General features: G+C 37.2%; 4 protein-coding genes across 9 annotated transcripts in view; 3 read left to right on the top strand and 1 right to left on the bottom strand.

The window, feature by feature from the left end:
- The window catches only part of LOC115234058 (S-phase kinase-associated protein 2), a 3,796-nt gene extending 2,633 nt beyond the window's left edge, over positions 1–1,163 (top strand). For both annotated transcript variants that reach the window (XM_029804776.1, XM_029804777.1), the window contains 2 exons: positions 115–242; positions 324–1,163. In XM_029804776.1, the coding sequence (XP_029660636.1) occupies positions 115–242; positions 324–673 (478 nt within the window). In that variant the 3' untranslated portion in view covers positions 674–1,163. The remainder of the gene's footprint in view (positions 1–114; positions 243–323) is intronic.
- Positions 1,164–1,710: 547 nt separating this feature from the next.
- LOC115234056 (GIGYF family protein CG11148) lies at positions 1,711–11,453 on the top strand. 4 transcript variants are annotated; one of them, XM_029804772.1, is made up of 16 exons: positions 1,711–1,788; positions 2,663–2,707; positions 2,797–3,013; positions 3,634–3,807; positions 4,040–4,241; positions 4,338–4,551; positions 4,628–5,615; positions 5,928–6,290; positions 6,376–6,687; positions 6,806–6,898; positions 6,965–7,398; positions 7,490–7,688; positions 7,763–7,969; positions 8,063–8,489; positions 8,559–8,788; positions 9,016–11,453. In XM_029804772.1, the coding sequence occupies exons 2-16, from the start codon at positions 2,676–2,678 to the stop codon at positions 9,139–9,141; spliced, it is 4,218 nt and encodes a 1,405-aa protein (XP_029660632.1). In that variant the 5' UTR covers positions 1,711–1,788; positions 2,663–2,675; the 3' UTR covers positions 9,142–11,453. The 4 variants fall into 4 exon arrangements, with proteins under 4 accessions (XP_029660632.1, XP_029660634.1, XP_029660635.1 ...); XM_029804774.1 differs by having other exon boundaries at positions 7,763–7,963; XM_029804775.1 differs by having other exon boundaries at positions 7,763–7,963; positions 8,069–8,489.
- Positions 11,454–14,423, bottom strand: LOC115234060 (N-acetylglucosaminyl-phosphatidylinositol biosynthetic protein). Of its 2 annotated transcripts, none has more exons than XM_029804780.1 (7): positions 13,965–14,423; positions 13,667–13,823; positions 13,408–13,587; positions 13,110–13,344; positions 12,705–12,975; positions 12,191–12,551; positions 11,454–11,941 (listed from the first exon to the last, which is right to left on the bottom strand). In XM_029804780.1, the coding sequence occupies exons 1-7, from the start codon at positions 14,000–14,002 to the stop codon at positions 11,870–11,872; spliced, it is 1,314 nt and encodes a 437-aa protein (XP_029660640.1). In that variant the 5' UTR covers positions 14,003–14,423; the 3' UTR covers positions 11,454–11,869. The 2 variants fall into 2 exon arrangements, with proteins under 2 accessions (XP_029660640.1, XP_029660639.1); XM_029804779.1 differs by having other exon boundaries at positions 12,705–13,002; positions 13,965–14,421.
- A 482-nt stretch (positions 14,424–14,905) lies between these two features.
- On the top strand, positions 14,906–17,045 carry LOC115234103 (U5 small nuclear ribonucleoprotein 40 kDa protein). Its single transcript, XM_029804854.1, has 6 exons — positions 14,906–15,066; positions 15,188–15,317; positions 15,402–15,715; positions 15,808–16,080; positions 16,187–16,352; positions 16,488–17,045. The coding sequence occupies exons 1-6, from the start codon at positions 14,953–14,955 to the stop codon at positions 16,538–16,540; spliced, it is 1,050 nt and encodes a 349-aa protein (XP_029660714.1). The 5' UTR covers positions 14,906–14,952; the 3' UTR covers positions 16,541–17,045.
- The last annotated feature ends 33 nt before the right edge of the window (positions 17,046–17,078 follow it).

Here is a 17,078-nt window from a genome sequence, read left to right on the forward strand (position 1 = left end):
AAATATGCCCGCGTCACTATAAATGCCGCACCCTGTATATATATATATATATATATATATATACATACATTATTTTTCAATCAATATGTACATGATTGATAAATTATATTTCAGCTTAACTGTCCTCAATATGGCATGGTGTTCCTTGGATAGCGAATGTATGACTTTACTTTGTAAAACACTGCCATCATCCATTATACGCTTGAATCTAGCAGGCTGTAGAAAAACAATGACTGATGATAGTAAGTATGAATGAATCGTATTATTTATCTCCTTCCACAGACATATATTTAAAAAACATTTCTTTTTCTTTTTAATTTCAGATGTGAAAGACTTGTCAAGAAGATGTCCAGATATTATAGAATTAGACTTGAGTGATTGTGCTATGCTTACAATCCACACTGTTCATAATTTATTAAATTTTTCAAGACTGGAACACTTATCATTGAGCCGTTGTTACAGCATTCCGCAGTCTGCATATATAAGATTAGCTCACATGCCGTGCTTATTATATTTAGACGTTTTCGGCTTGATGTCGGACTCTGTGCTCAAGTCATTACAAGCCAATTGCCGTGAAGTGCCGGAAATCAACAAGTACCTCTACAGTTCTGTCGCACGACCAACGGTCGGTATTCGAAGAACCAGTATTTGGGGTCTCCGAGTTAGAGATTAAATTCACACAAATATAGACAATATTTTCATCAATTCATAATAAATCAAGGAACAGATTTTACCAAAGGGAAACCGATCTATAATACTGTATCTTTTTGCAAACAGACTGAATACTGTATTGATAAAATTAATTTAATTTGGGGAAGTATTTTCTATCCTTTTTTTTTCCTTTTTTTTTTTTAGTAAGATATATATAAACATTTAAAGTTAATAATGTGTTCTTTTCTAAAAGTTTAATATTGAACTGTTGCTCAGGTATTTTTAGAAGCTTTATGTATATATATAATATTCTTAGCATAACATTTTGTGTGTGTACTTTTGATATTTAAGATATAGAATTACGGCTGTGCGAGACCGTCTTATTTACAAAAAGCTTCTGATTGTGATCTATTGAATTTTGTCAACAATTATTGTTTTCCTATATACTGATTTTTACAAGTAAAGATCTCAGAAAATTATTAAGTGTGGCTGGATAAATATGTTATAAAAAATGTTTTTAATTTACATATACCTAATCTAATATCTGTTAAGTAAAAAATTATATTGGGTTACACATTGCGCTTTGTTCAAAGAGATTATCATAACATGGCATAGTCGATCTCTCTTAGTTTCGTTCCTTTCATTTATGTATATCCTTGTACCTAAAATACTATTTTACATATTGGTTATTTCTTCTAGAAGTGTGCCATTTGCCCACGTTGCAATTATCTATTATCACAGCGATTAGTGTTTGGGATTTTTTTTACCGGATTGATCAATTAGGAGGCAGCGATCAACCAAAAGTTGATTGGTCGCTGCCGCCATTATGCGTATACAACGGGCGCGTTCCATTTAACGACCGCAACGCTCGCGAGCGTTAATCTGTCTTTGTTTAATTTTCGGTGAACAACAAGGATGAAATGATACCATGAGCATTGCGGTCGTTTAGTGGAACGCGCCCAACCACTTATGTTTTTACGTCATCGGTCTAGTGATTTTTCGTGCCTCTCTTGCAAACGTGTCACCACTATCACCACGCGAAACTCTCGCATGCGCTCCATCCCCCCCAAAAAAAAAAAATTCAGCCATATTGGTGTGTTGTATCGCTGTTCTCAGTGATTTCGAAGCTCAGCTAAGGTATCTCTCCCGAAGACCCAAACGTCGCTATCGTGCCCATCCGCGACTGTCGGAGACCCTGATCGGCGATCGTTTTTTTTCCGTGATTTTGTCTCGATCGCGGTTCATCGCGCACATCGATCTTCCCCAATGTTCGCACAGCCAAAAAAAGTTGGGTTAATGTTGCCACCTTGGATCGTGGAAATCGCTCTCGCTCGCCTGCGCCTGCGAAAAACGTGTCGCGATTATGAGGAGATCGCGTATTGTCTCGCGACAAGCTTTCCTCGAGACGTATCCCATCGTTCGTCGCGAGAATCTTCGTGGATCTTCCTAAGCCGCGCATAATTGACGAGCTCCGCGCGCTGCTGTACTTTGTGTCACTCTACAGAACTTTCTTTGCTCTCTGAAATCCTGTCGCTCTTATCTGTTTTTTCTATCAAAGTTTTGCGATCGCCGATCGCAATATCCCGTCGAGCAACAGGTACGGGTTGATCGGTACGCCTTGATTACGCGAGATCGCTACAGCTGTTTCTTTATGTCATCCTGCATCGCGTGTACTTGGATGTAACAGATGACAAAGTTTTCCTCCGCGATGGACGACGAATCTTCTTTATCCACCTTCGATCCATCGAAGAAAATCGCATTACTCCGATCTTATTTTCCGCGTGTTCTGTTAGAATCAATCTGGCCCTACAAAGATTTATATAAATTCGTGATATCGGATATTCGGTGAAAAAAAAAACATCTTGAAGTCTTATGTTATGCAACAGAACCTTGCATATTCGATATTTTTGTAAGATACCTTTTATAATATTTAGCTTTGTAGAACAATACATTCATGGCTAGATATGCTTTATTACATTTTAATGGTCTTATTTGGTACTTCTTTTTATAGAAAATAGTACATCATGACGGATTCCATGAAATTTGGTCCAGAATGGTACGTAACTCATATTGCTAGTGAAAAGTTAATCCGTCGTTTGTATTTGTGTTTATAGTAATGTGATTATATCTATATTTCATATATAGGTTGCGCTCTGGTGGTAGTAGTGGAGGTGGTGGAGGAACCACATCATTGAGTACACCTCGGTATCAATTGGCAGAGCATAGATATGGTCGGGAGGAGATGTTGGCCCTTTTTGATCGCAATAATAAACCTCCAGAGCTGTTGACAACTTTTGCAGCGCTGTATGTAGAGAAGACTCAACTTCCATTGGCTCTTGTACAGATGACAGAGGATGAAACGGTAATTAGACATACATATTATATATTAATATTACAATACATTCTATATTACATGATTTATATTTTTATCGTGCAAAATAACAGCCAAGTTTGATTTATTCTTGGTAACAATAGAAAGAAGGAAGCTATCAAATTATGTTATTCTACTATTATATACTTTTGTTTCTCACTTCTTTCCCTTTTACTCCATTCTATATTAAGAATTATTTAAAAATATAATACTGGAGCTCTCTTATCTTAATTCTTCTTTCCATCAAACAATTTTCCTTTTTGTGTTTTGATAATAATTTTTTGATTAAATTATTAATGTTTGAATTCACAAAAAATGTAGTAAAAGTATCAATGAGAAGTAGAATATAGATTTTTTTCAATAGATGTTTATTCTGTTTTTCTTGCATAAATATGTTTCTTGCTGCTTTTATCAATATTATTGGGAAGAAATAAATAGTTTTGCCCTTTAAAGCATATTTTTACATAATGTTTGTTATATCCAGGGCTATCTTCTTTTGTGTTACTATTTTAAAATTGTAAAAAATGAGAATAAGAATATTTGTTTGAAAGAAAATTCTCTTTCTTTTTGTTATTTATAATATAACGCTCAAATATAAATGCATTTTTTAGCGTATGTGGAATGGAGGGATAACTAATATTGGTAACCGTGGGAGAGGCAGCAGCGTGGATCGTGGACGTGGTAGGATTGGAAGAGGAGGCTTATACTCGTCTCATTATTCACGCGGGGTTGGTTTCGGGGACGATTCTGGTGATGGGATACGAATCGAGGGCCAATCATTCCAGGTACATAATTTCTCTTTTTTTCTCATTAGATGATTTTTTCTTCGATATGTATCGATATATATTTTTTTTCTTTACTTAATATTATTTTTGTATCTATTGCTTTTTTCCAATGTTCTAAATTTTACAAAAATAAAAGATAATATACATACTTGTTGATTAGAAAATCATAATTAGGTACAAAAAATCAACAAGTTAACATAGGATGGAAAAAGCTAAAAAATCTTATTTATAGGGAAGAAATAGGCCATTCGATAGGTCCCAAAGCGAACGCGGTTGGCCAGAGAGAAACGGTGCTTCAGATCCGGGAGAATGGAACGGCTCGACTAGTCCGAGAAAAGAGCTAAGTCGTGGGACTAGCGGTAGCTCGCTTATGGAAAGTAATTGGAGACGTCATCGCGGAGGGGGTGAGGACGATGACGGTTGGCGCAAGTGGGGTAAATACGCACGCATCGCTTCATATATTTAAGAAGAGATTTTGTATTATTGTTATATATATATGTTTATGTAATAAAACGAGATATTTATTTTAGGAAGAAGTAGTTGGCGCGAGGGTGGCAGTATAGATCGGGATAGGCTGGATCGAAATGACGGTGATGGGGAAGAGAGCAGAGGTAGTGGACCGGGAAGATGGGAACATCGGGGAAACCACAGACCCTCCCACGACTCGGGTCATCATCCACCACCTCGTACCGCTCGCGCTTGGGAATCGAATCATCATGATAATCACGACAATCTACCCGAGTGGTTAATATTAACTTTTATTATCATGGTATTTGTGTACACATCTCTTTTTATTTTTATTTTAAATTTGATATTTCAGGGCAACGGAAAATCCGAGCGAAAGCGGCGGCAGTTTCGATGCTTCCGGCGCGTTCCATGGTGGAATGTATTCGGACGATGATGAAGACGGTGTGGCGGGTGCTTCCCAACAAGGCAGAACTCGACGCGTCTCGGAAGGCAGTGCTTCTAACATAGTGAAATCTAATAACAAGACATTGACTCTCGGAACGGGTTCTGTCCAATCGTTGAATCGCCATACGCATAATACAGTCGGTACCACATTAAGTAAGGAACGATCGAAACCATTGGATTCAGTCGAGGATAAGGATAATTCTACAGAGAAAGAGAAGAGATGTAACTCGCCTTCCGCCAAACCTTCGGTTGCACCGACGACCGAGAGCATTCCCGCGAAGATCTTAACGACATCTTCGGATCTTTTGCAGAAGAAAACTGTCATCGGATCCGCGAATGTGAATAAAGTCGAGACCAGCGAGAAACCTGGCGAACCTCCGAGTGGAGTTCATGATAAAGAGAAGACGCAGACGCAGGAAGTTAAAAAAGAGCCACAAATAACTGCTACCGCGACCAATCGACAGGTTCAGACAATTTTGGAGCAGTCGAAGCTCGTGCATAATCCGGGAACTGCTAGCATCAGGCAGAGACCGGAGGATGACTTTGATAGAATGAAAAAAGAGGCCGATGCATTGGTAGCCAAATTAATGGCGGATGAGGAGAGCCACAAAGAAAAGACGATCGCTACCGGTGTTCCGTCGGCAATCGGCAGTAATCAACCTTCTGCGGTTTCCGCCACGGGTAATCAGGAAAAATGGTTTTACCGTGATCCGCAGGGTGAAGTTCAGGGACCGTTTTTAGCTAGCGAAATGGCCGAGTGGTGCAAAGCCGGTTACTTCACTACGGGATTGTTGGTGAGAAGAACCTGTGATGAAAGGTACACCACACTTGGTGATTTGATTAAATTGTGCGGAAGAGTACCTTTCACGCCTGGTCCACCAATACCCCCTTTGAAGGTAGGTTATCATATTTATTTTACAATACTTTATGCATTCTTTTTAAATTTTTATATTAGATTTTTATTTAATTATTTTATTAATCAAGGACTTGGATGTATAGTATAAATAGCTTTGAATTGAATAATTTGAGAAAAAGAAGTAAAAGGAAAATAAATATTATTTGTAGTCATCTATAATATTCAAGGTTGCGATGTAAAGAAATATCCAAAGATCTCGAAAATAAAATTACATATTTTTATCTTGCATTTCTTTCGCAATTATTGTTAGATATATATTCTTTGATAATATCAAATAAATTTTTATTCGTAGTTGTCGGAACAAGTGATCCCCCCTGTTCCTACTACTATACCAGCGGGGCTGGGCGCCGGTGCTATACCGAAAACAGGAATAGAAGATCCGTTATTGTTGATGACGTATCAGCAAATGCAGATGATGCACAATCAGCAAATGCTGCTCAGGCAGATGAGAACATCGGCGATAGCGAAGTTGTCTCAATCGGAGCATTGGACGACGCTGAGTCCAGTGGAACAGAATCAATTGATTCTACAATACGTTATACAGGACGGAATGCAAGAGATCCCGGAAGTTCCGATAACAACGAACCCGTTTGTGCCTCATCTTGCGTCTCAAACGGCTAATCCTGTCATGCAACTTTTCACTCAGATGCAGCAGGTAATGCATCTAGGTTAATTCGATATCAGTTTTACACAGACATGATACACAAGTACGATATTATGAACGCATATTCTTCGCGCAGGCAAAGACGCAACCCGAAACACATCTAGCGACAAATCCGCATGCAACCGCATCGCCCCATCCAGCTGCAGTAGATCCACTACAACAACTGATCCAACAGATGGGCGGTATACAAAATATGCCTTCCATGCAGCAACCAAATATCGCTCCGACTCCCGCGTCAACACAAGAGGACAATCCGATAAAATCTCTGTTACGTCAACTCAACGTCAACACGAATGGCCATTCACAGGCGCCTCATATGGACACTGTCTGGCCACAACCTCCGCCGCAAATAGCTCCCCAGTTTAATGCGCAGAATTGGTTAGCGCAGGTGCGTTGCGTCTCATAAAGTTCAAGTTTGTACAGGGATACAAAAATTGATTTTTTTTTCTCTTAAAATTTGATTCAATCTTGTTTATTCATCAATATAATATCATACTGTCTTCTAGGTTGGGCCCATTCCCGCAATGCCGCCTGGACAATTACCTGGTTCTCTATGGGATCTACATGCTAAAGATATGAAAACCGAGCAGCAAATATTGGTAACTTGATTTTGTTCGATTTTGAATGATATAGAAAATCTAATCTGCATTATTTTCTCTTTTTAGGAAGAACAGAATCTTAAGTTACAAGAAGACAGAAAAAAGGAAGAGTTAAAGAAACAAGAAGAATTACAGCGTCAAGCAGAGGAGGAGAACGCGAAGAGGAAACAAAAGGAAGAGGAACAAGCTAGACAAGTCGAAGAGGCGAAGCGTAAAGAGGAGGAGAGAAAGAAAAAGGAAGAGGAGAAGAAACGAAAAGAGGAAGAGAAACGCAAGCAAGAGGAAGAGCAGAAGAAGAGAGAGGAGAAAAAACGTAAAGAAGAGGAGAAAAGGCGCGAGGAGAAGAGAAAGCAGGAAGAGGAGAATTTGAAGAGAAAACAGGAAGAGGAGAGAAGAAAGCGAGAAGAGCTTAAAAAACAGGAAGAAAGACTGAAGAAAGAGGAAGAGAAAAGAAAGAGGTTGGTGGAGGAAGAGCAAAAGAAGGAAGAAGAAAGACTTAGGTGTGTCGATGTGGAATTATGCAAAGCTAACAAACAAAATGAACAAAAATCGAACACATTTGAATGAAACTTACGTTTGTAAATTTTACAGGAAAGAAGCGGAAATGCGACGGCAAATGGAAGCGGAGGAACAACGTCGCTCGGAACAACGGCGAAGAGAAGCTGAGGCGCTGCGCAAGCTTCAAGAACGAAATAAAGCTCCGTGGGCTCAGACTCCGCGTGCGATGGCTCCTGCTGCTCACACTACCTCGCTCGCTGAGATTCAAAGATTCGAAAGAGAGAAGAAAGCGGTAAACACATTTTACATTTACGCGGGTAATGTATACACATCTACTGATGTCTTTATTGTTTTATTATCTTACAGGAAGAGCAACGGCTTCAACAACTGATGCAACAACAATTGGCGCAGCAAAAGGCAATAGAGGCGGCGCAGGAGGCATCGGCAACCGATTCGTCCAAACGATTACAATTTAAATGGGCGGAAAAAGCTACTGCTTCCAATAAACCGCTTCAAGTGAAAAGTCTCGCGCAAATCCAGCAGGAGGAGCAAGAACGCATCGCTAAGGTAAAGGTACTTATTGCTTCCTGAGTACACCAGCGACAATGAAATATTGTCCCGGTAAAAGAGATCGTGCGATAAGAAATCGGAATATTCCTTTCCTAGCAACAGGAAAGGGAACGGCAGGAAAAGGCCGGTCAAAAGGAATCAGCGAGTATGCTGCAGAATGCCGGAATATGGGGTACGGCATCGCAATGCTTGAATTGGGCCAATTCGAGCTCGTCGAATAGCCAAGCGTGGTCCATTAATACTGGTAATAGTGGCTTCTGGGACGATCCTGCACCCGTCAAGTCGTCCGCGACTGTGAAGCAATCAGCTGTTAAACAAACTGCGACCGCAAAATCCAGCACTCCTAATCAGCAACAGCAGCAGCAACAACTACAACAAAATAATAACAATAAGGCGTCCAAGAGCAAAAACAAGAGGGAGGAGGAATTAGTGAAGAAACTATTTGAACAGAACACTGCCAAAACCGATGAGTTTACGCAATGGTGTAATAAAGCGTTGAGCGGTATACAGGCATCTGTGGACAGTAAGTACAATATAATGCATCAAGTTCATCACTCACATTGATTTTCTACTATACCACATACATTTGCAGTCCCTACATTCGTTGGATTCCTGCGGGACATAGAATCGGCTTATGAGGTGAAAGAGTACGTCCGCGTTTATCTTGGCGACACTAAGCAGAGCACAGAATTTGCCAAGCAATTCTTAGAGAAGCGAAGTAAATGGCGATCAGCGCAGCGTCCTCAGGCCCAAGCGGACGATCTGTGCAAGCCAGCACCGGCCGTTAATCCGAATGCCTCTGCAGAATTTCAAGAAGTTAAGGTACGCGTTATCTTTGTTAATGTTGGACAACCATATTTTTCCGTATGCAATGATATTAAGATATTATTGACTTAAATCATTTCATTTCAATATCTGTTAGAGTAGATATTTTTTTCACAGATTATCTTCATATTATTTATGTCATAAGAAAAAGTTAATATCTCAAATATAAGGATGGAATCACATCGTGCAAAACTTGTTAGATATATGCCTTTTTCTTCGTTCAGGGAAAATCCAAGAAACCAAAGAAGGGAAAGATGTTCAAAGTGGACAACAGGATCCTTGGCTTCAGCGTGACCGCGGCCCCTGATCGTATCAACGTAGGTGATCGTGATTACGGTGAAGGAGTCTGAGCTGTTTCGCCAATTTACCTCGTGAAAATGATGCGACGCTCTCGATTTACATATTGCGAACGATTCGTTATTTATTTATTGTATATGCCAAACTGGTGCTGCTAAGAAGAATCCCGCCACGGGTAACTTCTTGAAGCATACAAACATTTTACGATCCAAGGAGGAACTCGATCGTCCTTCAATCGTCGATGACAGTCTTAGGACCGTGGCTGAGCGTGGCATTATTTTCTTATTACATTAAACGGAAAAAGCTCCATTGTACATATTACTCAAAGATGAATATTTCAGAAAGAAAGAGGACGGACTTACTTTTTCCTATGTATGTATGCGCGACAATTAAAGTTGGAAACTTTTATAACATTTCATCATCATCACATCATCATCATTTAAATCCCTAAACCAAGATGAGAAAAGAAAACGGGAGAGAAAAGATATAACAAGCTCTATGGCAGTCAATAGCAATATGTGTATGTAAAGGTGTTCGACAGGAGAAAGAAGTACTATATATATATACATATACAAATATACACAGACACACACATACACACACATGTATTAGAATGTGCTCGTATGTGAAATCGCGAAAACCATCGTCTCAAGTACTGAATATATATGCGGTGCGTCAGTATTTGTCCTCACTGAATCCTATGGATTTTTCGCTTTGTCGCAAATATATTCGTGGAGAAGAAAAAAGATTCGCGCGCTTTGTATTATTTATACAATAGATTTTACGAATGATTTAATCCATGCATCTCGAGCATGGAAAACTATCTTCCTTCACTTTTTTAATAATACTTTTTTCGCTGTCATAATATATCGCAATCATAATAACGATACTCTAAGCAGAATTTCATTACACACAACGGTAGTTGCATACGCAGATATTAATAATAGAACGGAGATTCGCGTTACTCTTTGCAACAACGAATGAGCAGCGAAGGAGAAAGAAAGAGAAATTCAACATACTCTTTCTTGATATTAGGGGAATAATTATGAAATAAAACTAGCAATTCAACATAGCACTCTTGATTAGAAACTTTTGGTTCCGCAGTAGAAACAGCAATAGCGATTTAAAGACGATATTTGTATTATTAATTCCACACAATCTCGACAGTGTAGATGAAATCGTAACATCACTGATAATTGCATGTGTGGATCTCACTCTTTGTAGTCTTCTTGTAATCGATCTAATAGTAAAAGTTTGAAAATACTCGAAAAACTTACACAGGAAGACTTAAATTATAACACAACACATGATCAGAGAGGCGGAGTACTTTTTTGTAAAGTTTTATTTTATAACTCTGTTGTAAGTGTCGTAGTTAAAGATCCATAAAGGGGAACCTTTTTAGCACTTTTTAAGGATATTCGTTTCCTTGCATCTTAAATGGACTAATATGCATCGATAGATGCGATATTGGATAAGCGTGTAATGTTGTGACACAGATCTGACCACTCGTAATATTATGATGCTTGTTAACTAAGGTTCATTGATCTTCTCTTATCTAAAATCATACAAAATAGGAGAAGATCACAGATCCTTGCACATGAAAGATTTATGTATAAATAGATTAATGTACAGAGTATACGCGCGGTGATGATTAAACAAACAGACGAAAACAATAATTAAAAATAATATTGTATCAATATTCTATTATTGTATTTAACGTACAACGTAATTAAAATAAATATTTTTAATTTGACTTTCTTATTGTTTTACATAAATTTTAATTTGTTATCAATCGCGGACTTCATAAAAAATTCCAATATATGATAAAACGTATCGAAATTTTATTTAAAAGTACGAATGTAATTCTTTTTTTTCTTACAAGTCGATATATACATTTCATATACTTGTATACTCTGTATGCGCAGAGGATGACTGTTAGCTGAACGAAAGTACGGCAGATTTCTAATCGCAGCATTTAAGAAAGAGGAAGAGATAAAGTTTCTTTATCGCTTCTTATATGGAAGGAGAAAAAAAATACTCGCGAAAACTATCAATTATATTAACGCGCGGTCGGTGAATTAACACGAACACGAATTAACCTTTCTACTCCACACATATTGCTACAAATAACTGCTTAAAAATTAGCGCAAATTGTTTTAAAACGTAAGCACGAACTATCCGTAATACACACACGACGATATTTTGTAATGCTAATGACGCAATAAATATCTTTCTTAAGCATATGTAACTATATGTGTATGCGGAGTGCGAGCGGCGTTGGATATCGTTACAAATTGTTATACGTGTTATGCATTGATTCATACGAGATGTCACATATATCATAATAAAAAAAGAAATCCACACATTTAACGGATAAAGTATTATTTTCATAAACAAACTGACATCGGATGTTGAACATCATGCGCTATTATATTTGTTTTGGAGTGATACACAGAGATTACAAAAAGCAGCAGGAAATATAATAAATAAAATTGTTATAAACAGTCCTGTCAGTTGTAATAATTTTACATACAAGTAAATCACGATATTTGTACTTTCTCCTTGTTTCGCGTATCATTATTTTGCACACATCTTTACATAGATATATATATCTTTTAAAAAATTTATCGATAAATGCAACACTCGATGATTGTTCTTCTTCACGATATAACAATAATTTTTACAGAGAATGTGAGTTTTGGAATGTTTCCAAAGTTATATAAAGACTATATAAAATACTTGAACACATTGAGAAATTTACATTTCACGTTTCTATGACTGTTAATCATTTTTTCCTTTCCCGTTGGATGGCATAACGTGAATCTCGTTGTAGTCCCGCGCAATATCAATGTACTGAAAATTTAATTATCTATAATTATAAATATGAAGAGAAATCCTTTAAATACATTAGATATATACTGCACATATACGAGACGATACAAAGAGCAAAAATAAAATATATAAGCCAGTAATAAAGCGAAAAATGTATTTAAATTAGCAAAATATGAAAATATCGTACGAAAATATCGCATAAATTGCAAAATATGAAAATATCGTACGAAAATATCACATAAGTTGTGCATGTAATCTCGAATATTTTACCTTTCTAGGAACGAAAAATTCCAGGACTTGTAGTATTATAAAGCACAAGGACACCACAAGCAGATAGGCTAATACACCACTTTGCAGCTGACTCGCCAATTGCTGCCCCAGATTTCTTTTAGCTTCGCGTTTCACCAAATTATACACTATCTCCGTACGTTTCGTGATGTTGAACCAATTGTAATATAAGCCTATTCTCTTGTGCATCTCCAAGGGACATCTGACATTGCCCCTTTTATAGTCTGCTATAGCCATCTCCAAACCTTCGATTAACGATGGTACAGTCGGTTCGACGAGATAAATCAGATCCAGTGGCAAAACTTCCGGAATCCCTCCGACCTTCGTCGACACTACTTGCAAACTATAAAACAATATTAATCACATTCGCTTAGCAAAATTCTATTGGCATAGAGAAGGATAAAAAAACTATTTATTGGAAAAATTCTGAAGTTAAAAAAAATGTAAAATGAATAATTTTAAACTACATAACAAGAGAGGAAAATGGAATGTTTACCCGCAAGAAGCTGCCTCTACGATAGCCATGCAATAAGCCTCTGTCAGACTCGTATTGAGAAAGATGTGACCCTTGTTTAAAACATGTTTGACTTGGGAGTGCTCCAAACTGCCCAGCAAGGTGACTCGGTGCTGTAGTAGATTTCTCTCCCTTACTTCCTCTAGGAGCCATCTCTTTGGCCCATCCCCGCCAATTAGAAATTGTACATTTTTATGACGTAAACAAATCTCGGGTATTATATGGGCTAGAAGATCGACGCCCTTCCTATACACTAATCGCGATACTATTACTATGGTAACTGAAATTGACAGTTACATTATAGTAATTAGAAAATAATGCGTTTCTAACATATTAAATGTAATATAATGTAATGTGTAAAACAGAATCTCGAATTATTAAGCTTACTAAAATCGTTGCTTCGTTTACTGACATCAGGCGTAAACAGCGCGGTGTCAACGGCATTTGGAATAACCGATACTTTCTCCTTCTTCACTTTGGCTCGTAATACTGTATTTTCTTTTCCGATATGAGACACACATATACAATGATCACAATCAACTAACGATATCTCGAGAAATTTGTTTGTTAGAATAGCCGACGCGTCCGCAAAACCGAAAAGTGAGTGATCTGTGAAAACTGTCTGCAAACGTAGCGTTAGTAGCTATCTCTGAAAGCCACTGCTAGTATAGTCACCGAAACTTACTTTCAGTCCCATTAATCTGCCAATCAACATTCCCTCATGTGCTAGAGCGGAGAACGCTGAATGTCCATGTATTATTTGTATCTCTTCTCTTACAAAGATGTATCTAATAAGTGGGAGAGAGCATATCATCGTCGGAAGAACGCACTGATTGTAGAAAACCTTGACTGGGATATAATATACCTTAAATAAAAGCAGACGTTAAAGATACAATTGATTAAAACAAGAACAGCTAATAGAATGAGAAAATTACAACACGTACTTTCAGTCCATTTGTCATGTATCGCACGCCTACTCTGTCCCCATAGGAGTGTGTGAGTATCACCACTTTGTGTCCATGCTCCAGCAGACATTGGGACAAATTGAAGATGTGCTCCTCGACACCGCCCATATTTGGATAAAAGAAATCCGAGACCATGCTGGAAAAAAATTAATGAATGTTAGATACTATATACTAATTCAGAGATGTATTTTTATAAATAACATATGACAGAACTATAGTGTAGCATGTATTTTATTATTATTATGATAAAGAAATAACAGATAAATCATATACGAACCATATCTTATGTTTTACACCGTTCATCTTCATACCCATACATGATTCATACTGATTTAATCCGACGATAGCAAACTCCCATTTGACAGCTCTCCCTCTCTCTATTTCATATTATCTAAGTACAGTCGGTTTATCTTCGTGTATCATATTAATCATATCATATATTTTTATTTAGTTTACGATTAGATTTACTGATAATAATAAGAAATGCATTCTTTTAATGAGAAGCATTCTAACCCTCCCAACACAAGGAACACTCGAATTTAATTCGCGCGAGATTTGATGCGTCAGGTGAAACGGAATAATCCAATCACCGAAATTTTCTCCGGTTCTTCAGAGTATTTTTATGAAAATAATAAGGATCGTTTTCAATATTATGTATCTTTACTGTAAATTCATCAGATGTATGTATGTACGTGGAACTTGACAATGACAATTGCAAAATTGAGAATATTTAAATTAATAATTGCACATGTGCCATGTGCCTTTTATACAATTTTCCCTATCAGTGTCGTTTTCTCAAAGCGCGTTCCGTTTGGTACTTTTGACGAAAGTTTCGAAGCGATCGCCTGACCAATCAAAGCAAAGAGATTTTTATTCTTCTTGTCCTGATTGGACAATCAAAGGATTTGGAACTTTCGTAGTGTCAAACGGACCGTATTTTTTATTCCTAGAAATGATCTGAAAATGTCGTGGAAATCAATTTAAAAAATCGAGATATATATATACATATATTAGATAACTGCAATATTTTTTTTAGATTTGCAATTTTGAGATGTAATGTTGTATCGATATAAAAAATACATTTTTGGATTTCATTATTTGCGCATGCGCAATAAAAGCGTCTTTGACATAGTATATAGTTTATATGTCTATATGTTTATATGTCTATATGTTTATATGTCTATGGTCTTTGAGAATATTTGTCTACATTACCTACATATGGCGTGAGTGTTGTGTTTATGAAATTGAATTGATATTTTAATAACATGCCGATCCTGGATAAAAGAAAGGGTGATGATATTCTGGCGTTGGTCCCCGCCTCGAAACGTACCAAGAATGAAGTCGTCTTTAGTAGCAGAGAAAAGGCGGTCGTGCAAAGCGTAAGTTATAACCTTGCATCGTTATTTTCGACAGAGTTTTAGCATTAGTCCGAGAAAGCAGGATGTTGTGTTATTGTTTTCTTTTTAGAAAATGTAAAATTTATATGATAACATTTTTAAGGGTCCACCGCGAACGTCCTCCTTGATGTCGATGATAATGTTGCTCGAAGGACATCAAGGAGACATCTTTTCCCTGGAATTTCATCCGGAAGGACAGTATCTGGCATCCACGGGATTCGATCGACAAATTTGTACGTCTTATCGAGTCAAGTCGTTCGTTAACTCTATAAATTCTGCATGCCTTGTTTAATAAAATAATCGTTTGTAACTTGCAGTCATCTGGAATGTTTATGGAGAATGTGAGAATATCGGCATCATGACCGGACACAGCGGAGCAGTGATGGAATTACACTTCAGTCCAGATGGCAACCATTTGTACACAGCTAGCACCGACATGACGCTAGGTTTGTGGGACATAGTGGCTGGATCGCGAATCAAAAAGTTGAAGGGCCACACTTCGTTTGTAAATTCTGTGTCAGGCGCGCGAAGAGGACCCACGCTACTCTGCTCGGGCAGCGACGACAGCACGATACGTATCTGGGATCCCAGGAAGCGGGGTCAATGCCACACATTGAACAACACGTATCAGGTATAGTACTTATACCTTAATAATGCATTTAGTATTTAGATAATTATTATATGTATACATATATACTCAAAATTTTATCGATACAATTATAGGTTACTGCGGTAACGTTCAACGATACGGCGGAGCAAGTAATCAGTGGCGGTATCGATAATGACGTAAAAGTATGGGACCTTCGAAAGAATGCGGTGCTTTACAAATTGAAGGGGCACACCGACACAATTACCGGACTGAGTCTCAGTCCTGATGGATCATATATACTTTCCAATGCTATGGATAACATGCTAAAGATATGGGACGTACGACCATTCGCGCCCTATGAACGCTGCGTAAAAATATTGTCCGGGCATCAACATAACTTTGAAAAGGTATGTTCTTTTCCTAATACAAAGAAGAAAACATTATTCAATAAATATTCAAAGAAGAAAAACATTTATGCTATAAAAGTCAATAAGTTGAAAACATCATTTTTAGAATCTTCTGAGATGCGCCTGGTCGCCGGATGGCAGCAAAGTCTCGGCTGGATCGTCGGACCGATTTCACTATATTTGGGATACTACGAGTCGTAGAATATTATACAAATTGCCAGGACACAATGGATCCGTAAACGACATTGATTTCCATCCAAAGGAACCTATAGGTATGGAATAATTTATAATAAACATTCTCTTGTTTCATATATGGAGAACATTTATCATAGGAAAATGTGTAAAATATATATATACTTTTTAATTAATTTATACGTGCATATAATATCACAATCGTATTTTTTCAGTGTGCTCGGGATCTAGCGATAAGCAAATCTACTTGGGCGAGATCGAGACTTAATAATATTAGAATTGTTTTTAAGTGGACACTGAATTGCAATTCTTTTCTCGCTCACAGTTTGATTTTTTTTCCGCTTAGTATATATGCCTATTTCATCTGAAATGAAGAGAATTTGCTTTAATATAAATATATAAACGAATATATGCTGTACATGCGACCAGGTTCATATCTGAAGCAGTGGTATCAAACGAATATTTTGGCACATGTGCAGTAACATAAAGGTCATGTAACAATAAGCGATGTACATACATACATATCTGACCGATATGTTATAAGGTTCATCATGAATTTGGAAAGAAATAGAAAATATAAATCATTAATTGGATAATATAATTCACAGGTAATAGTAACAAAATTTACTAATATTTTGCGTTTGCAGGTGGTTTATTATATAAACATCAATATTTGTTATAAAGATAAGGCAAGAAAATCTGATTAGTGTTTTTTAACACAAATATAAAATTATAGTTTTAACGTATATAATAAACAAAATTAACATAATAAATATTTTCTTTTTATCATATATATCGTTAAATGG

The sequence above is a fragment of the Formica exsecta genome, unplaced genomic scaffold, assembly GCF_003651465.1.
Source record: "Formica exsecta isolate Colony F162 unplaced genomic scaffold, ASM365146v1 scaffold194, whole genome shotgun sequence".
Classification (NCBI taxonomy): Eukaryota; Metazoa; Arthropoda; class Insecta; order Hymenoptera; family Formicidae; genus Formica; species Formica exsecta.